The 21,707-nt window shown below is 38.0% G+C and overlaps 1 protein-coding gene across 3 annotated transcripts in view; it reads left to right on the top strand.

Annotated features, from left to right (window-relative positions):
• The window catches only part of NAA35 (N-alpha-acetyltransferase 35, NatC auxiliary subunit), a 101,523-nt gene extending 82,075 nt beyond the window's left edge, over nucleotides 1-19,448 (top strand). For all 3 annotated transcript variants that reach the window (XM_047754798.1, XM_047754797.1, XM_047754796.1), the window contains exons 15-23: nucleotides 4,126-4,192; nucleotides 5,596-5,694; nucleotides 6,544-6,722; nucleotides 11,824-11,960; nucleotides 12,760-12,827; nucleotides 13,559-13,699; nucleotides 14,376-14,498; nucleotides 17,896-17,976; nucleotides 19,062-19,448. In XM_047754798.1, the coding sequence (XP_047610754.1) occupies nucleotides 4,126-4,192; nucleotides 5,596-5,694; nucleotides 6,544-6,722; nucleotides 11,824-11,960; nucleotides 12,760-12,827; nucleotides 13,559-13,699; nucleotides 14,376-14,498; nucleotides 17,896-17,976; nucleotides 19,062-19,121 (955 nt within the window). In that variant the 3' untranslated portion in view covers nucleotides 19,122-19,448. The remainder of the gene's footprint in view (nucleotides 1-4,125; nucleotides 4,193-5,595; nucleotides 5,695-6,543; nucleotides 6,723-11,823; nucleotides 11,961-12,759; nucleotides 12,828-13,558; nucleotides 13,700-14,375; nucleotides 14,499-17,895; nucleotides 17,977-19,061) is intronic.
• Nucleotides 19,449-21,707: the final 2,259 nt, after the last annotated feature.

The following is a 21,707-nucleotide window of genomic DNA, read 5'->3' as shown; positions in this document are numbered from 1 at the left end:
GAGAAATATACATCTTAAATAGAGGCCAGCAGCTGCCCTGCGTTTCTCTGGCACATCAGTTATAAGGGGTATCCAACTGCATGGGCAGGACATTCACTGGGAAGATGGGGTTCAGGGGTCCTGTTCCTTCAGTTTCATCCCAGCTCCACCTTACCGAAGGGAGGAGGGATTTTGTTTGTTTGTTTAGCTTTTATTGTGAATTGGTGCATGATAGTTACCTCTTATCTGCGTAGCTAATAATTTTATTATAATAAGGGTATAATGAGCAACAGGTTGCATTCAGACACTGGGGATTCTTCCCCTTTTCCTCCCCCCACTTTTTTTTTGCTTCCAGGGCACTTACCACCCCCAAAATGTGTGGTTTCCTGTCATTCTGAAGGTTCCTGCTTTTCTTTGTCTGCCCATGAATCCTGCTGTTTGCTTGATGTTGGTTTCCTTCCATCTGGCCCCATGCCCTGCTTCTTTGCTCATACCTTTTAACTATCTGCCTGCTGCAACAAATGCCCTTCTGACTTTCTTTTACTAATGTCCCCTCATCTTTGCTTCAGCCATACTGGCTTCCTTGCTATTCCTGGAATATACTATCTCTTTCCCTGTAGTCTTCACACACAATCTGGGGTAGAGAGTATTTTCCTCAAAAATCCCCAGGGTTGACTCTCACTGCTTTAAGTCTGTTCACTGTCACCTCAGCAAAGGCTACCCTTATCAGTCAATTTAAAAAGTGAAAACCTTCCCCATTCTCAAAACCAGCACAGCACTCCATCTCTCTCTCCTGTAACAGTGATCTTCTTATATACTGTATGTAGGGGGGTTCCCAGACTCAATTCCTAATGTGTCTGTCTGCACTTGTGTGGCCTTCCTTACCAAAAACATTGCTCAGGTGCCAGGAGGGCACCCAAGACAGTTCTTTCACTGTCTACCCTGAGATAGAATCAGGTTCCACAGGCCTATGAGACCACCCTACACTTCCCAGGTTATTACCTGTGCTTCTCATTGACCGACCAAGTGGCTAAAAATTAGAGGTTCTGACTACCTCCTCCTCAGGTATAATTAATTTGTTAAAATGATTCACAGAGCTCAAATACAGAATTCGCAATACACAAAAAATACAAGTTGAATGATTAAGATTGAGATTAGACTCCAGTTTTGAATGCTTTGGTAAAGTTTGATCTTTGTTTTATGGTCAATGAATAACTGATTGAGTTTTTAGGAGGGAATTGGCATAGTAGAATATGTATTTTTTTTTAATTGGAGGCAAATTGATAGTAATAATTGAGGCACAGTGTTTAACCAGGCTGCTTCATAGTACACGTAAGAGATGAGGAAGGATTAAACTCAAGGAATATAAAGGAGAAGACACCGCAGGGGAACCTAGGCCACATTCTGAAAGTTGTTGACTATAATTTCAAATCCTCCTCGTTCACCCCATCCTTTCCCTTAACTCTGGTCCTAGTGGTGACCACTGTAAGTTTATTTTATGATGTTAAACTTCACGTAAATTTTGTTGCCATATATATATATATATCCTTTTGCCACATAGTTTTTCCATTTAGCATTACAGTTTTGAAGTTGACCAAGTTTATCCATGCAAATTTATTTTGTTCATTAAAACTATTCTTTGTACTGCATTTTATTTTGCTATTTCTCTACATTTGGACATTTACCTTGTTTTTAATTCAGTTCATTACTGGAGTCAGTGCTGTGGTGAACATCTTTGAAGTGTGTCTCCTTGTGCACATAGACTACATATTTTAAAATATAATTAATTGCTGATCATGGGCATATGCATCTTCAGCTTTACTAGTTTTGCCATATTACTTTCCAAAACGATTGAATTAATGCCAGCCAACAGTGTATAGATTCTGGTTTCCTCATCATCTAGGTATTATCAGACTTCTTAGTTTTTGACAATATGGTATATGTGAAATACTATCTACATCCTCCAATTTGCATTTTGTCTTTTCTTTTTAACAATTTTTAACACTTGATTCCACATCGTCACTCTTATCATTATCCATTTAGATTTAACTACAGTTTGATCCTCATTATTTGCAGTTTCTATGTTTAATAATTTGCTTCCTTGCTAAAATGTATTTTTAACCCTCAAATCAATACTCACTCTCTCTACTCTTGCCATCTCCATGGACATGGCACAATATTTGAGTAGCCTAATGCTGAAGTCGAACAAAGACAACATTGCTTTCTTGTGTCTTACAGTATAAACTCTATTAGATGCTCTTTTTTTGTGCTTTTTGTTGGTGATTTTGTAGTTTCATGGCCTCCAAGTGTGGTGATGTGCTATCTGGTGTCCCTAGCACAAGAAGGCTATAGTGTGCCTTACAGAGCGATTATATGATACATGTTTATTAGAGGTTTGCTCAGACATGTGTTCATTGCTGATCAATCAACCATATACAGTATGTACAATATCTTCAAAAAGAAATAGAGGTTAACCAAGGTTATGTAGTGACCAGTTGATTAAAATGTAATCAGAGGCTGACAGGAATCTGACCCTGTATTTTGCCTTAGCAGTAGTGTTTCAGTATTCTCTAATTCAGTGTCCACAGCAATTTTACGGAACATAACTGTCATGAATTCTGAGAATCAACTGTGTATATAGCGAAGTTCACTGTGTGGTAGCCCGTAGATGTTACTGTGCTGTTTAAAAAATTCCAGTGTTATGATGAGTAATCTGTTATTGATCTGATTCTTTCTTTTCCTTTATAAGTGATTTGATACTTCTGGAGGATTATAGAGTTTCTCTTATTTTAGGAGTTCAAGAGTTTTACCAGAATGTTCATGTGTAATTTTCACCTATTCCTACCTGGAAATCAGCCTCAAGTCTTCAAATCAGATCATTTTTTCCATATTGTTATCATTATTATTTATTTAATTATGATTGTCTCACCTTCATCTATTTCTTGTTCTTTTTTTAAGAGCTCATTATAATAATATGTTTTGTAGATTATTTTCTTCTGTATTCCTCATGACATTTATCTCTTATTTTTGCCGTGTTGTGAGAAAGTTCTTCAAGGCTACTGTGAACATTTTTAAGTGCTTTATTTTTGTCACCTTAAGTAATTTTCTCACTTTGGACCTTCCAGCACTTCTGTTTCACTGCCACCTGTTCTCAGGTGTCCTGCCTTTTCTTTCTCCTAGCTGCTGCATGCTTTATCATTTTCCATTGCATGATCATGGCTCTGTTTAACTTGGAGGCTTTGGTCAGATTGCTCAGTTATGGCAAACACTTAGGAGCAGCAAATTATCAGCCCTTTCAGTCCACCATGAAAATGTCTTTGCTTCTTCCCATCTCCTTAGGTGCTAATACTACTGTCCTGCCGCCTCAGGGAAAGAAAAAAGAAATCTTTCCATCTATTGAGGCCTCGTATTTCCTCCAGGGCCAGGCAGATACCAGATCCTCCCAGACTGCTCAGGAAGGCCTTTCTCAAGAAGTAATTCTTTTAACTGAGATAAGGAACACCACAGGGAAACTACTTTGTGGAGATATAAAATGAGGTACCCTTGGGATGTATAGGTGATGATTATGGCCAGTGGTTGGAAATGTTTGTGTCTTCAAAAAAGTCAGATTCTGTATAGTACATGGGTTTTTTTACTGCAACCCTCAGCATAATGCAAGTTCTCAGGACAGGGATCAAACCCACTCCATAGCAGCATCCTGACCCACTGCAGTAAAAGCACCAGATCCTTAACTCACTGCACCCCAAGGGAACTCCAGTATTTTTTAAAATAATTACTGTTGTGACCACAGTCCATGAGGGTACTAACTATAGCAAAAATAAATGATACTGGAATAGGATCAGGCAAAAGTGGAGCCCTGGAGTTTTCCTTCTTTCCTGTTGGTCTTATAGGATCCAACTCTTAATTGTCCAAATTCCTTTAGAACAATCAAGGAATTGGAACCGTTGCACTTTTGTTATGTGAGGAACAAACAGGAAATATTTACTAATCTAATCCTAGCAGTCTTCAACCTAATAATGTTATTTAGTTCCATTTTCTCGTTTTTCTACCTTCCCTATGTGTTGGTAGCTCCTACAGTAATCATTGTTTCTTTTCGTAGGCCAGATAGTTTAACTTTAATAACAAGAATATTATCTTACCTTACAGGTGCTGCCTATATAATAATCACCAGGCTAAGGACTGTATTGATTCCTTTGTTACTCACTGTGTTCGGGTAAGAACTACCATTTAGGTCATTGTGGTGGATACTTAAAAATTGTGGAGTACAATACCTTTAGTAGCATTGACTTGGCTATTTTATTCATCTAGCACTTTTTATTCGTTTTCACTGAATAAGTAGGAAACTTCTCTCTCTTGTTGTGGATAGTTTTATAACGTGTAGTCTTCCTGGAAGGTTCTTAGATTCTAAGACATCATACTCTTCACCATAACCTTTAGGGACCACAGAAATAAGATAAACTATGACCCCCATCTGAGAAAAAAAGATTTCATATTTTTTTGTAAATTGACACAAAATGTTTAACTTATTTTGGACCTCATAAACAGGGAATATGTGTGACAATATGTGCTTATTTTTATACTGCCTTAATGAACAGGATTATAGTATAATTAAAATAATTTTAGAAAACAAAAACCTTGTAGTTGGTTAATTATAATCATTCTTATTTAATTAAAATCTCTATATAGACAGCTCTTTTGAGCATAATTCCAGTTATTTTATATATATATATTTTTATATAGCAACATAGTATGATGAAAGGAAAATCAGTTTTTATCCAGATTTTATTTTTATCACTAATATTTTATCATTATCAGGCAGATCACTTCAGTTTTTTATAAACTTCCCAATCTTTAAAAAGAAATGTTAATACTGTCTCTGTACCTCTTATAGGCTACTTGTTGATTAAACAAGATAATATCTGCCAAAGCATACAAATGTAAAATATGATTATCCTTAAAAAAACCTTAAAATGTGTACTTCTTAAATCAGAGTATCCTGCTTTCTGTGTATTGTCTGATTCATGAGGTGTTACAGTATTTTATATGAGATTACTCTATAGATAAAAAGAGGAATAAAGAACCTTAGAGTTTATAGGTATTGGCCATTATCTAATTATTAGGCATTCTGGTATATTTAAAGCAGCACAAAAGTATCAGCCTTGAAACAAGTAGGAAAAAAACTCTTGAAATTGTGGGAAGATATCTAAGGATTGAAGGAATGTGTTTTTGGTTGGTTGGTTGGTTTGTTCGTGCCATGCCCATGGCATATGGAAGTTCCAGGGCCAGGGCTTGAACTCAGGCCACAGCAGCAACTTGAGCCACAGCGGTGACACCACCAAATCTTTAACCCACTGTACCACCAGGGAACCCCTGAAGAAAGATATTTTTGCCATATGAAAACAAGTTTCATAAAACAGCCACTTTACTGTAGCTATTCATAAATTCTAGTATTGAATTCCTTAAAAAGAAATACCTATGTAAAAATTATGCATAAGCATGATTCTTATATACAAAACATTTTTTCCCTTAAGATTTTGAAAACTTGGAATGATGTTAATATTTTTTAGTATCAGAAAATTTCATATTGACAGTTAATAAACTGTATGTGTATTGCAGCCATTCTGTAGTCTTATTCAGATCCATGGACATAACAGGGCTCGGCAGAGAGACAAGCTTGGTCATATTCTTGAGGAATTTGCTACCTTGCAGGATGAGGTAAGAGCCAGCAGTTTGCCCTCCCTTCCAAAATTAACCAGTTTTTCAGAATAATGACTATTTTTCAGTGTGGTAAATGAATTTCTTTTTAACTTACAAGGTAACAGATACATGTATCAGAGGGTTTACAAAAAAGAACAATAATCGAAACTAGAAACATCTTATTTTTTTTGATAATCAGCATAAATTATAAAATGTGTAAAACTATAGTTAGAGCAAGTTTACACTGTAATACAAACATATTAATCTTCAAGTGAATTTGTGAGCAGCAGCAATATTAATAATATAGCTAAAGATCTGAAGTCATTTATATTTTTGTACTATAAAATGGATATCTTTTTAACTTAGAAAGTGTTTAGATAACTCTTACCATTTGAGAGATGAGAAATTTGAATGTAACCCTAACCAAAGGTGCATTTGAGAGTATGGATTCTTTTATTTTTAATTTTTTTTATTGAAGTATAGTTGATTTGAGTGGTGAGATTTACATTTTCTGCTCATATGCTATTTTTAACTTTTTGTTCTTGCTTTTTAGGCCCGCACATACGGCATGTGGAAGTTCCCAGGCTAGGGGTTGAATCGGAGCTACAGCTGCTGGCCTACACCACAGCCACAGCAACACAGGATCTGAGCTGCTTCTGCGACCTACACCACAGCTCAGGGCAATGCCGGATCCTTAACCCACTGAGCAAGGCCAGGGATCAAACCCACACCCTCATGGATACTAGTCAGGATCATTACCACTGAGCCACAATGGGAACTCCTTAACTATTATTTCTTGTGTAATTCTTTGATTACCTTAAAAATAAAGTTAATTTTTTATGATTTTATTTTATGTGTGTGTGATAGGCAGAGAAGGTTGATGCAGCCCTTCACACTATGCTGTTGAAACAGGAGCCCCAGAGGCAGCATTTGGCCTGTTTAGGTACCTGGGTCCTTTACCATAACCTCCGAATTATGATACAGTATCTTCTAAGTGGCTTTGAATTGGAACTCTACAGCATGCACGAGTACTATTACATATACTGGTAAGAGAATAATTGGAGTTAAAGTGGGTGGTGGGGGGGGTAGAAAAGATCTGAGAGAGCATCTATAGAGTGTAATTTTAAGGCATCCTTTTTTTTTTTTTTTTTTGGCTTTTTAGGGCCGCACATGAGGCATATGGAGCTTCCCAGACTAGGGGTCCAGCTGCTGCAGCTGCTGGCCTACCCCACAGCCACAGCAACGCAGGATCCGAGCTGCGTCTGTGACCTACACCACACAGCTCACAGCAATGCCAGATCTTTAACCCACTGACCGAGGCCAGGGGTCGAACCCACCACCTCATGGTTCCTAGTCTGATTTGTTCCCACTGTGCCACAACAGGAACTCCTAAGGCAGTTGTTTATTTAGTGTATTTGAACTTTAGTTGTGGAACAATTGAAAAATATAGAAAATTAGAGCTAGATCATTTTGAACATCTAAAGTGTCATATTTTTCCTAGCCATATGAATATTTGTTTAAAAATTACCAATGAAAATGGCTTCAAAGTAGATGGATTAACTGGAGAGCTTTAATCTGTTTCCAAAGAAAAAAATAAACATACGTTTTGCTCTGATGTCAGTGATGCTTAGGTGGTAGCTGTGGAATGTACTTAACTGAATTAAAGTTCAAGAGAATTTTTTTTCTTTTTTTTCTTTTTAGGGCCACAGCTGCGGCATATGGAAATTCCCAGGCAAGGGGTTGAATCAGAGCTGCAGCTGCCAGTTTATGCTACAACACGGTATCCAAGCCATGTCTGCAACTCACACCATAGCTCACGGCAACACCAGATCTTTACTTAACCCACTGAGCCAGGCCAGGGATTGAACCCACCTCCTTATGGATACTAGTTGGGTTCATAACCTGCTGAGACACAACAGGAACTCCACAGTTCAAAAGTTGAACCACATCTTTTGTTTGAGAAGAGATTATGGCTAAAATTATCATTGGGAGTATAATTGTTGCAAACTGTGGCCCTGAAGATTTGTCTCAGGAGCTTTGAAGGAGTTGATAAAAGATAGCTTCAGCAGAGTAGTTTTCTGCTTTCACTTGGAGATGAAATAAATTAACTTAGTAAGAGGATGCTTGAGAATATTTTAGGCATGAAAAAGCTGTCACAGAAAGAAAATAAGAAAATTGAGAGCTAATGAATCCAGTTATTTTGCATCTTTTTCTTAGTCTAGCAAAGTGTAGTGATGATTTTAAAATAATAATGATCTATTGTTGCCCATTACAAACAACTAAGTTTAGTATATTAGGTATTTATATACTTCATCTTTCTAACTCATTTAAATTAATTTATTATATATTCCCTGGAGTCACTGTTACGGAGGAAGGAAAGTATTTTCCACACTGTTAACATGGTTGTTTTGTTGTTCTTTTTTTTAACTGACGTATAGTTGATTTACAGTGTTGTATTAGTTTCACATGTATAGCAAAATGATTCAGTGATTTATATGCATATAAATACATATATATATTACTCTTTTTTCAGATTCTTTTCCCTTATAGGTTATTACAAAATATTGAGTATACTGCTGTATAGGACATTATTGTTTTTCTATTGTATGTATGGTAATATGTATTTGTTAATCCCAAATTCCTAATTTATCCCTCTCCTAGCCTTTTCCCATTTGCTAATAACTGAAAGTTTATTTTCTATTTCTCTTTTGTATATAAGTTCATTTGTCTTTTTTTCCTAAGATTTCACATATAATCAACATTACATGATATTTGTTTTTCTCTGACTTTCTTCACTTAGTATATTATCATACCAGGTCCATCTAGGACCATACTAGGTCCATAGCATCACTCTAGGTCCATCTGTGTTACTGCAAGTCGCATTATTTCATTCTTTTTTTTTGGAGGGGGGGAGAGTGCTGTGCCCAAAGCATGCAGAAGTTCCTGGCCAGGGATTATAGCTCTCTGGGCCAGGGAGCTATAATCAGAGCCACAGCAGTGACAGTGCCATTGAGCCACCAAGGAACTCCTAGTTTATTCTTTTTTTATGGCTAGTATTCTACTGTGTATATACATACACACCACATCTTCTTTATCCATTTCTCAGTCGATGGACGTTTAGGTTGCGTCCATAGCTACTTTAAATAGTTCGGCAGTGAACATTGGGGTGCATGTATGTTTAATTGTGATTTTCTCTGGATATATACCCAGGAGTGGAATTGCTGGATTGTGTGGCAACTCTGTTTTTAGTTTTTTTAAGGACCCTCTGTACTGTTTTCCATGGTAGCTAACATGCTTTTGTTATCATGGCTGCCAGAACTCTTAACAGGTAATTTTTGGTTATGAAAATTGAATCAGAGCATCAACTATAGTTATGTGAGAATAATGTTATTTTATATATCCTCTATATTTGTATAAATAACAACTTTTACCAACAGGTATTGTTATAGCTACTTGGGATTTTTTTATTATTGTTAATTCAAACTAGACACTCCTCTTCAAACGAGTCCTTTTATAGGGGAACATGCTCAAGTTTTGTGTTTTGAGGCACTAACTGGAAGCTTTTGTGCTCTTGATTTCTCAAAATATAATTTTCATATGTTCTTTGGCACAAAAAATTAGCAAATGAATGATGTTCAGATAAATATTGGATATTCACCTGTATACTTCATTTCTTGTTAACAAAAGAAATTTTAGTTCTGCTCATAAGTACCCTTGTGGTCTACTTTTTTTTTTTTTTTTGGCTTTTTTGCCATTTCTTGGGCCGCTCCTGCGGTATATGGAGGGTCCCAGACTAGGGGTCTAATCAGAGCTGTTGCTGCGGGCCTACGCCAGAGCCACAGCAACACCAGATCCGAGCCGAGACTGCAACCTACACCACAGCTCACAGCAACGCTGGATCCTTAACCCACTGAGCAAGGCCAGGGATGGCACCCGAAACCTCATGGTTCCTAGTCAGATTCGTTACCCACTGAGCCACGACGGGAACTCCGCTTGTGGTCTACTTTCATGTTAGTTTTAACTGCTGCTTAGTTTCAAAATTACAGGTTGGGCTCCAACATTTTCACAAGATAGATGTTGTTCTTGAACATGAACTCTTTTAAAATCAGTAGAACACAGTGATTTTTAAACTTTAACATGCATCATAATCACTTGGAAGGCACATTAATCCTGGGTTCTGTTCCTGGAGTTCCTAGTTTTGAAGGTCTTGTGTGGGATCCACCCAATCATTTGCATTTCTTTTTTTTTTTTTTGTCTTTTTTTCTTTTTTTGTTGTTGTTGTTGCTATTTCTTGGGCTGCTCCCGAGGCATATGGAGATTCCCAGGCTAGGGGTTGAATCGGAGCTGTAGCCACCGGCCTACGCCAGAGCCACAGCAACATGGGATCCGAGCCGTGTCTGCAACCTACACCACAGCTCATGGCAACGCCGGATCGTTAACCCACTGAGCAAGGGCAGGGACCGAACCCGCAACCTCATGGTTCCTAGTCGGATTCGTTAACCACTGTGCCACGACGGGAACTCCTCATTTGCATTTCTAATAGTTCCCTGGTGATACTACTACTGTTCCTGCGATCACAGTTGAGAACTGGTATAGAATATTAGCACTCTGCTCACCTTAGATATAATCGTGTATTAATTGTGATTAAGCACTTAATTAAAAGCTCACTGACATTTGAAAGGAAAAGCCTGAATGGTGCCAGCTGTCCCCTTACTCATCTGTCCCTGGGTCAGATGTTAAAAAGTAGAAGGTAGCTTCAGTTCTCACTAGAAATCTTCTCACTGAGGTGAGATAGGTTACAGACTCTCATTTTGTAATGTGATGTGTCCTAAGTACTATAATAAAAGCTTTTCTTAAATTCATTGCTAAGAGTTATTCTCTCCATATAAAATTTATATACCTTTAGAATCAAATAAAAATATGTACATTCCTGGTTTGCTTTAGCTGCCAGGAAGTGTAGTGCTTGGTTTAGCTTTGAAATGCAGTATCTGAAGTCTTCCAGGTGTTAGCATTTCATTTATTTTTGTCTTGCTTTAAGATGTTCTTTTTTTGTATTTTTTAATTTTATAATCTGCCTTACAGCTATTTGAAAATTTGGGGAATAGGCATCATACACTCAAACCTGATCATTATAAAATTTCTCATAAATTTTTGATTTTCATTTAATGTAGTAGTGGTCCTTTATTTAAAGAATATATATTCATATCCTAGATTTAAACTGCTTTTCTGGCTTAAGAGAAAGTATTGTTTGTTAATTTTAACTTAGGAAAATTTAGTATCCGGTGGAATAATCTGTTTCACATTTCTTACTGAAGAAAGTAAATTTTAAGCTTGCATGTTTTTAATTTCTTAGAAATGTTCTGCTAATGCATATAATTTTTTCTGTATTTGCTTTTATAATTAATAAGAAAATAAGATATTTACTTAATAGGTTCAGGTGAAATGTGACCTGATAGATTAGAAAGAATTTAATGGGCATTCATTTGATTTACAAATATGTATATAATTACCAAGAAATCTTTCTTATATTGAAGTATAGTTGATTTACAGTATTGTATTAGTTTCAGGTATACAGCATGATTCAGTACTTTTGCAAATTGTATTCTAAGTTATTACAAGATGAGTGTAATATCCTGTGCTCTACAGTAAATCCTTATTGCTTATCTATTTTATATATAGTAGTTTGTATCTGTTAATCCCCTAATTTGCCCCTCCACCCCCACAAGAAATCTTTTGAAAAGTTGTAAAATTCATATTAGTGTAGGAGGTCAAACACATTTTCCATATTTTATGGCAACATATTTGGCAATAAGAAAGGGAAAATTAACCATTTGTAATGCTCATTTACTGTAAGATGGAATTTATCAGTTATTGAATAATCTTGATTTTGAAAAACAACTTTTAAAGGGTTCCTGTGTGCTTAGCGGGTTAAGTATCCAGTGTTGCCACTGGAGTGGTTCAGGTCGCTGCTGTGGTGTGGGTTCAGTCCCTAGCCCAAGAACTTCCACATGCCATGGGGTAGCCAAAAAACAGAACACAACTTCTAAAGCATTATTAAAAATAACTCTTTATTAGTACCAGTACATGTGTTGACCAAACTCTCTCATTTAGACATCTGCCATTAACTAACATTTTCTTCCCATTTAGGTATCTCTCTGAATTCCTATATGCGTGGCTGATGTCAACATTAAGTCGTGCCGATGGCTCTCAGATGGCAGAGGAAAGGATAATGGAAGAGCAGCAGAAAGGCCGTAGTAGTAAAAAGACAAAGAAAAAGAAGAAAGGTGCTGTGAATTATTTTTAAACTTAAAAAAATAAGTAACATTGCAGTGCACTTCAGTTTTGAGAGTGATTAGATAGCCTACCTATGCATCTTAATTTCATCCATCTTCAGAAGGTATAAGGGTAGAGACTGAGTCACAGTATTAGTGGTACAAACTAATACTGGTTCCTTTCCTTGTGTTCTTTTACGTCTTTGCTATTTCACGTGTCAAAGGACCTTAGCACAAGAAGTGGCCACTTGGAAAAAGATAAAGGAACAAGACAGCAGGATATTCTTTTGACAGAAGGTTGACAGCTCTGAAAGTAGATCAGGAGTTGCGCTGTTACAGTCAGCACAGATTAGATGATCGCAGAGCACCTTGGCATGCTGTCTAAGGACTGTGAGGAGAAGGCAGTCTTTCCAAGGGATTCCCCTTTTAACCACTCATGGGGAGGGTACAGATAGGCTGCAATGGTTTCAAAATAGTGCTTTGCCTTCCCTTCAGATTTCAGACATGGGTGAGTCATTAAATGAATATATCCATGACTTTCCTATATAAGAAGTTGTCTCTGTATTGTGACTTCAGAACAAATTACAATTAATTTATACTAAAACCTATGGTATTAGCTGTTTGAGGAACACAATTAGCCTTTCTGCTCTAGTTTATTACTTGCAGATTTTGGCCTTAAAGTTTATCCTGTGGAAACAAACTGAAGTTTTAATTTAGTAAAACACAATAGAAGTGTTTTTTAAAAGTACATTTTTTCTGCAGTAATGCAAGAGGAGGGAAAGAGTTTGGATGGTTTTCTTTCTAATTACAGTTCGCCCATTGAGCCGAGAAATCACCATGAGCCAGGCATATCAGAACATGTGTGCCGGGATGTTTAAAGTAAGTTGTTTTTTAACTACATAGCTAAACTCCTCTGTGGTTTTTCCAGGTTCTCATTTCACCTTTGTTTTTAGTAACTGGCTGCTTGAAAATTACCCTTCTTCACAAAGTCTACTGGTTTTCATCAATTTGTTTAACAAATATTGAACCCTCGTCATATGTCAGGTATCTTGTCTGAGTACATTGCAGGATAGATACCAAGTCTAATCAGATGTGATCCTTATTTCAAGTGCCTGCTTAATGACAGGCCAGGTGACATATATATGGCACAGGTAATAAAGAAGAGTTTCCTTCTGATGGAAGATTAAGAAAGGTTTCTTGGAAGAGAGGGCATTTGGACTTTTTAGAAGTGTATTAGGAAGGGTGGTAAGCTCCACAATGAATGGCTTAAGCAAAGCGGGCATTTTCAAGAGGTGTAGTGAGTAACCCTTAAGTTGTGCTTGGCAGTTCAGTAAATGATTTGAAGCCACTTATATTAAAATACATAAAACAGAGCATGGACTTCTGTTTGAAAAACAGGAACAATGTGTTTCTTATAAGAATTACATGCTACTTTTTCTTCAGAAGCTTTCGCTTGAAGGTTTCAGAGCTATCATAAAAGCATTAGGCAGGGCAGAAGAATGCGCAGGAGGTATAATTTCACTGGGAAAATTAGTAATGTATCCTGTTAATGAGGATGTCCACATTTTCACATCGGTCATCATTTTTCCCTCTCTCTTTTCTTCCTGTAGACCATGGTAGCATTTGACATGGATGGCAAAGTACGAAAACCCAAGTTTGAGCTCGATAGTGAACAAGTTCGATATGAGCACAGGTTTGCCCCATTTAACAGTGTGATGACACCACCACCAGTGCACTATCTGCAGTTCAAGGTGAATCTGCACCTTAAAATAATTGTACAGTATTTAGTATTGGAGCTTCTTGGAGATGTGCTGTTAGTACCTAATTGCTTTGTTAAAATAGGTAGGGCAGGCTGTTATTGGACCAGTGAGATATGGTTATAAAATAGCAGTTTTGTTTATTTAAAAAAAAAAAACAAAAACAGCAGCCTTTGTTATTTTATTTTTTTTGCTTTTTTAGGCCCCACCCATAGTATATGGAAGTTCCCAGGCTAGGGGTCGAATTGGAGCTGCAGCTGCCAGCCTACACCACAGCCACAGCAACACCAGATCCGAACCGCGTCTGTGACCTACACCACAGCTCACGGCAGCGCCGGATCCTTAACCCACTGAGCAAGGCCAGGGATCAAACCCACAACCTCATGGTTGCTGGTCAGATTCATTTCTGATGCACCACAACGGGAAGTCCCATAAAATAGCACTTTTAAATAGTATGAAAGACATTTGGCTTTTTTGGATTACTTGTCACATTAACATCCATGTGATATAATGAAGGCTGAGAACTGAATAGGAAAAAATAGGGACATTCTGAGTTTTTGCTGTGGTGTCCATGTGTGAATGGACAGTAATGTAGAATTCTTTAATTAAAAAGGTATTTTAGAATTTTTTCCTATTAAACATGTTTTGAATGATAGTATTTCTTTTTTAGGAAATGTCTGACCTCAATAAATACAGCCCTCCTCCGCAGTCTCCAGAACTATATGTGGCAGCTAGTAAGCACTTTCAGCAGGCAAAAATGATACTGGAAAATATCCCAAACCCGGACCATGAGGTAAGACTGCAGGCACAGTAATTCCAGAGGAGAAACTCAGTAGGAAATATGTATCGTACTGCTAGATGACAGTTTAATTATAAAAATGAATATTATGGTATATATAAATGAGTTCTGTCATGTTTCTGCCAAGGATTTCAAATAACTTTGCTAACCTAACCTTGTCAGACTAAAATTATTACTTGATGAAAGAAGTGATGTAAAGGAGTTCCCATTGTGGCCTAGTGGTAACAAACCCGACTAGTGTCTATAAGGATATGGGTTCGATCCCTGGCCTTGCTCAGTGGGTTAAGGATCCAGCATTGCCGTGAGCTCTGGTGTAGGTCGCAGACATGGCTCGGATCTGACACTGCTGTGGCTGTGGTGTAGGCCGGCAGCCACAGCTCCATTTCAACTTCTAGCCTGGGAACCTCCATGTGGTGCAGGTACAGCCCTAAAAAGACAAAAAAAGAAGAAAGAAGTGATGTAAATATCTGCTTTGTGTAAATTTAGAAATCAGTGTAAAGAAAAATTAAGTTTTACAACCATAAAGTAAGCAAAAAGGATAGGAATAAGATTGATTGTGCTATAGCTCAGAAATGTTAACATTAAAATTTTTAATTTTGGAGTTCTTCTTGTGGCTCAGTGGTAACAAACCCGACTGGTATCGATGAGGATGTGGGTTCAATCCCTGGCCCCTCTCAGTGGGTTAAGGATCCAGCTGTGAGCTATAGCTATGAGCTATAGGTGTAGGTTGCAGACACGGCTAGGATCCTGCATTGCTGTGGCAGTGGTGTAGACCGGCAGCTACAGCTCTGATTCGATCCCTGGCGTAGGAGCTTCCATATGCTGCAGCCCAAAAAATTAAAAGAAAAATTTTTACATTTTAATCTATAATAACTGTATTAAGATATAGTAACATAAATCTTAAATCTTAAAAAATGGTCTGGGGAGTTCCCATCGTGGCGCAGTGGTTAACGAATCTGACTAGGAACCATGAGGTTGCGGGTTCAGTCCCTGGCCTTGCTCAGTGGGTTAATGATCCGGCGTTGCCGTGAGCTGTGGTGTAGGTCACAGACGCGGCTCGGATCTTGCATTGCTGTGGCTCTGGTGTAGGCCGGTGGCTGCAGCTCTGATTTGACCCCTAGCCTGGGAATCTCCATATGCCGCAGGAGCGGCCCAAGAAATAGCAAAAAAAAAAAAAAAATGGTCTAGTTAATTATCACAGGCAATAGAAAACTTTTTCCACTTGACCATTTAAAATAAAGGCTGTTATCTTTGAAGACTATTTTGACTATCATTCTACAGAGCTTAAAACTTAAAAAATATAAAATACTAAGTTTCAGCCTTTGTTTCATAATTTACTATATAGCTAATTTTATTGAAATGGATTTATTCTGTATATGTGTGTTACCTGTACACAGAGACCATTTTGGGGAGTAGATCTTTGTACAGCCTCCATGGAAGGGCATTTTAGCAATATTTGTCAAAAGTCACAACCCCTTAGGCCCAGCAGTTCTGCTTCTTGGGATTTATCTCATAGACCCATGTACATTTATGGGTAGTGATGTATACCCAAGAGTATTTATTACAGTAGGATTTGTAATAGTAAAAAAAAAAATGAAACTTTAATGTCCTTCAGAGGAACTGTTACAAGATTGATGATTCATCATGCAGTGGAATATTCTGCAGCCCTAAAAAGGACATGGGAGAGATTTATAAACTCTAACGTAATGTTCTTTAGATATAAGAAGTTTAGAAACAGTATGTATAGTATGCTGCCATTTCAGTAAAGAGGGGCCAAGGAAGACCATGTGTGTGTGGGAGAGTATTATGCAACGCACCTCTGGAAAGATCCATGAGAATTAAAAACAGTGTTTCCTTATGGGGAGGGCTGCTGAGTGCCTTAGCGAACAGGGATAGGAGAGAAACAATAATTCAGCAAATACTGTTGAGTACCTACTATGTCCTAAGCACTCTGTTAGTTTCCAGCAGGAGAAAAAAAAAAAAAAAAAAAAACTAATCCAGGCCCTCCTGGGGGCAGAGGAGGCAAATAGTAAATAAATAAGTAAATTATAATAGTCTATTAGAAGACCATAAGGACCATGAAGAAAAATCAAACGGGGAGTAGGGATTCCGAATGCTGCAGGAGATGGGGAGGTGGAGGGGATTGGACATGTTTAAATAAGTTGGCCTCTGAGCAAATCCTGGAAGAAAGTGAAGCAGCAGGTCATGTGGCCATCCAGGGCTGGAGCCTTCTAGGCACAGGAATCGCATGTGTAAAGGTGCAGGCGTGTGCCTGGCATATTGGAAGGACAGCCAAGGATAGCCAACTGGACCGAACAAGGGGGTGAGCGGTTGGAGAGTTGAGCAGAGGTATGACCAGATATGATTTTTGTTCTAAAGGGTCACTTTGGCCACTGTGCTGAAAATAGACTGGTGGGACCAAGGCGGAAGCAGGGGAGCCAGTTAGAGGCCATAGCTGAAAAAGACAGTGCCACCGGTAGATCAGAAGTGATTGCGTTCTCTATGCATGTGAAGGTCTAGCCAGTTGGATTGACTAATAGCTTGGATGTGGGTGAGAGAAAAAGAGGAGTCAAGGATGGTTTTGGGGTTTTGGCCTCAGCACCATCTGGGTGGACTGAATTGTATGGGGAAGACCTCAGGGCTGGGAAGGGTGGGAGCTCAGTTTTGGGTATGGCTTATGGAAGCCCAGATGGAGTGGTCCTCTGGGTAAGTGGGTGTGCCATCTGCAGCCAAGGAGGAGCAGCTCCTGAACTTGCAGTGATGTGTCAAGAGAGGTCAGAACTTTTCTTCAACTTGCCAGTTACCCCCGCTTAACAAGAATGCAGTGTTCCATCCCATTGTTATTCACGTGTTCAGGCAAAGCCTTTTAGACAAATGGTTGTCAGAAATAAGTTAACAGACACGTAACTCCCTGCTAGGTCATAATATCTATAACTTAGTTAATCCTCACAGCAAATATTTGTAGGATAGGTAATATTATCCCCATTTTTACAGGTGAAGAAACTGAGGAACAGAGAAATTAGAAAACTTCCAGAGGTTTCATAACGAGTAGGTGGCAAAGCTGGAATTTGAAAACAGCCTAACACCAGAGGCTATGCCCTACTGTAGACTAGATTGTACTGTCTCTGCAGGACTTTGTCTCTGAATCTTAATGATCTTTTGTTTTAATGAAAGCAAGATAACACTGGCCCTTTCAAGTTTTCAGAGTTGACTAAAATAGAATTCTGTGTTACTAAAAGATGTATTATGGTGTTCCTGTTTTTAAATTGCCTTTATTTTAAAAAAAAATCAGCACCTACATTGTGCCAAGTTCCTGTTAAGTATCTATAAATCGAGATATTTTTGACTGTGAATGTTATGTTTTCATAGCTTAATGTTGCTCATTGTTTAGGTCAGTAGAATTTTAAAGGTTGCCAAACCCAACTTTGTGGTTATGAAGTTGCTGGCAGGAGGACACAAGAAGGAATCTAAGGTAAGGATGCTATAGAGAAAATAAATGGTCTTAAATTACTGTAAAACTTCACTTTTTTCCCCATTAAGATGTGTCAGTGTTACAAAAAGTCAAAACACCCGTAAAAAATATTCTAAAAGAGATTCGGAAATAAATTAGACCTTATTACCATTTGGCCTTGAAACATACAGATTTTTTTTTCTCTAAAGTCAGAGTTCCTGTTGTGGCTCAGCAGAAATGAATCTGACTAGTACCAGTGAGGACACAGGTTTGATCCCTGGCCTCGCTCAGTGGGCTAAGGATCCAGTGTTGCCGTGAGCTGTGGTGTAGGTCACAGACGCAGCTTGGATCCCACATTGCTGTGGCCGTGGCGTAGGCCAGCGGCTGTAGCTCCAGTGCAACCCCTAGCCTGGGAACTAACATGCCAGGGTGCGGCCCTAAAAAGACAAAAAAAAAAAAAAAGTCTCTAAAGTCTGCCCTTCCACATAAATTACTGAATGACTTGAGGCAATAACAGAAAATGTGTAAAAACGAATTATGGGAGAGGTTTGTAAAAAGTCATCTGCCTTTAGAAAAGTGAATGCTTCAGTGCTTTAACGGCTCAAGAGATGGAAGATTCTGTAAGCTTTCCTTGGTAATATTACATCATTAGCACTGTTTCAACATTCTGAGCACTGAGGCATTTTTGGTAGCATTTGCCCATTATATATACAAACCTCTTATTTGTTCACTCCCATTGCTTTTCTTTATCTCTTGCTCTGCTTTACCAGTGACTCATTTCATTGCTCAGGAGTATCAGTGACCCTGGAAACTTAAAAAAAAAAGAAAAAAAAACATTGCTGGCCCATAACCTTTTCCTGTAATTTAAGTATATTTTCCTTTGTTAACTACTCTGAAGATAAAAAACTTCTGGTTAGCATGTTTGCTAATGCTCTTCATAAATCCAGAGATAAGCTAACCATTATTCCCCCTCCAGGTTAGTTCCTTTTTGTCATTAAACCATTTTTTTAAATCTCTTTTGTGCTGTCTTGTCTTTAAAAACATGAGAAACTCTAAGTCTTTACTGTCTGAATGTGTTAAGATACATTAATTGACTTTCTTTGCAGGTTCCGCCTGAATTTGATTTCTCTGCTCACAAATATTTTCCTGTTGTGAAACTTGTTTGAGAAAGACTGAAAAGGCCACCAAAGGGGTGGAATCTGCAATCAGATTCTACTCTTAGATGATCTGTCATCAGTCTTACCACATAAGTGAAGTGAAAGTTCTTGGATAACAACCCATTATAAGGAATACTTTTAATTTGACAGCCTTATATGACATGAATGAAAACTGCTGTTTTAAAGTGGTTTATTATGTTCCATGGATGAAACTGGTCTTATTGAATGCATTGATGAACGTTATATGGTTTTATTACAGATTTAATCATAAATCATTTTTTATGAATGAGTGAAAATAGTGTTTGTAAAGGTTAATAAATTTCTTGACAAAAAATGCACTACTGGAGATGAAAAACAATAGCACTTTCTTGATACATGGTAAGAACTGAAGGTGTTTACTCAACATTTGAGTAATTCAAATGATCTAAAAAGTTTGAAATCAAGGGATTAAATGCTCACATGGGATTTTAGGAAAATACATTTAAAAGTGATTTTGAGGGGACCACTAAGCTATATGGGGAGACTAAATTATATGGTGAATGTGATTTTGTGTGTCATGGTATCTTAAATATACCTATAACTTGAGAAAAAGGGCTTCATCTTTCCAGCTCCTGCTCAGTTAATGGGATGTGGATCTTTTAAAAAAAAAAAAATGTAGAAGACATCCTGGAGAGAGCTGGGGAAAAAACAGAAGAGTGTAGTCAAAACAAGGCCTGTAGGGCAGTAGGAAGGCAGTCTTTAAAAGTAGAGACACTTAGGAGTTCCTGTTGTGGTGCAGCAGATACGAATCTGACTAGTATCCATGAGGGTGCAGGTTCGACCCCTGGCCTCTCTCAGTGGGTTAAGGATCTGACGTTGCCAGGAGCTGTGGTGTAGGTCACCAACATGGCGTGGATCTGGCATGGCTATGGCATAGGCTAGCAGCTAGCTACAGCTCTGATTTGACCACTAGCCTGGGAACCTCCATATGCCACAGGCGCACCCCCCCTCCAAAAAAAAGGGTACAGACACTTCATGGTTAGAACACAAGACACCAGGAGTGCAGAGGAATTTGGAAGTAGGAACTTGGGGGTGGCAAGTTGGAGTTTGGTAGCTCTGCCCCTAAACAGTTTGCTTCAGCTGATGAAACTCACTTGTCAGATATTTACAAATCAATCTTGTGCTTAGAGCTTGTTCCAGCTCCAAGAAGAGTAGGGAACTAGAACTGGTTGCTTTTGCAGTAAGGAACCATAAAATACAATTTGGAATGATTAAATATTTTCATTATCCTGCAGTTGCCAAAGGTGTTTAAAATTTTTTCTTTTGAAGGGTTGAAATGACTGAAGATACTGGACTAGTCCACCTATACAGTCCCTGGTAATAGTCTGTTCTCTAGGCCTCTGCTAAATTGCATTCTATTCGTTGGAGGATCACAAAGTTATTATGCAAACCTCTGAATTTCTAAATGACTGCAAAGATAAAGATGCAGTACCTGCAACCTTCTGTTTAGAATTCAAACCTTAAGCCAAGCTTAAAGTGTGATGCTTTGTTTTCATTCACAGATATGTCATCTGCTGAGTTCTAGAATAACTTTTGAATGAACCCATCTTCAAAACCCAGAGCCAAGGATGTTGCTATACCAAGATTGTCCTTTACAGGAGAAAAAAACTATCAGTTAAGATCACAAAACAACTCTTTTAAATGATACTAAATCATTTAAAAAAAAAAAAAGGCAACCTCTAATATAAGGAGCTCTTCCACAGAGAATCTGGCTTACCTCTTAAGCCTTGAGTTTACATCCTAATTCCCATGTATTTATTAACATTCTTTGTAAATATGTATTCATCTAAATCTGTTTATAAAAGTTCTAAAAGGCAAAATTTCAGTTACGTGGAAAATTAGGTTATGTAGGATGACATCTCTGATCAGTCATCATCATTTATTTGGACTTTGAATAGTCAAAATATTTACCAATCACCCCTCACAGTATTAGAATCTCTGTAGGTGTATGAAGCAAGGTGTGGCCCATTCACTTGACTCAGGATTTTTTTTGTTTTTTAGGGCCACACCTGTGACACACAGAAGTTCCCAGGCTGGAGTTGAATCGGAGCTGCAGCTGCTTGCCTGCACCACAGCCACAGCAGCATCTGCAACCTACACAGCAGCTCACAGCAACACCAGGTCCTTAATCCACTGAGTAAGGCCAGGGATCGAACCCGCATCCTCGTGGATCCTGGTCAGGTTCTTAACCTGCTGAGCCACAACAGGAATTCCCTCAACTCGGGATTTTTATTCTACTTTAGAACAAGTCATTTATTCTAAGGCATTAAGGATTTAAAAAAAAAAAAAAAAAAAGCATTTGTCTCAGGTGGTTAGGGTCTTGGTTTATAGAAGGGTCATTAGCTGAGCTTTATATTATATATAATTTATAGGTGAGTGTTTCAAGTCACATAACTACCCTAGAGATGTTTCACAGGCACACCAAACAAGGATAGAAATTTTAAGTGCGTGGGAAGATACCTACTTCCACTTTGAGTAATCCTTCAGTGTACACATTACCAGGATTGTACAGACTTGTTATTAAGAACAGTGGCTTAGTACACTTGAAGTGCAGGA

Source organism: Phacochoerus africanus, chromosome 12 (assembly GCF_016906955.1).
Source record: "Phacochoerus africanus isolate WHEZ1 chromosome 12, ROS_Pafr_v1, whole genome shotgun sequence".
Classification (NCBI taxonomy): Eukaryota; Metazoa; Chordata; class Mammalia; order Artiodactyla; family Suidae; genus Phacochoerus; species Phacochoerus africanus.
This window is presented reverse-complemented; position numbering and strand designations above follow the sequence as displayed.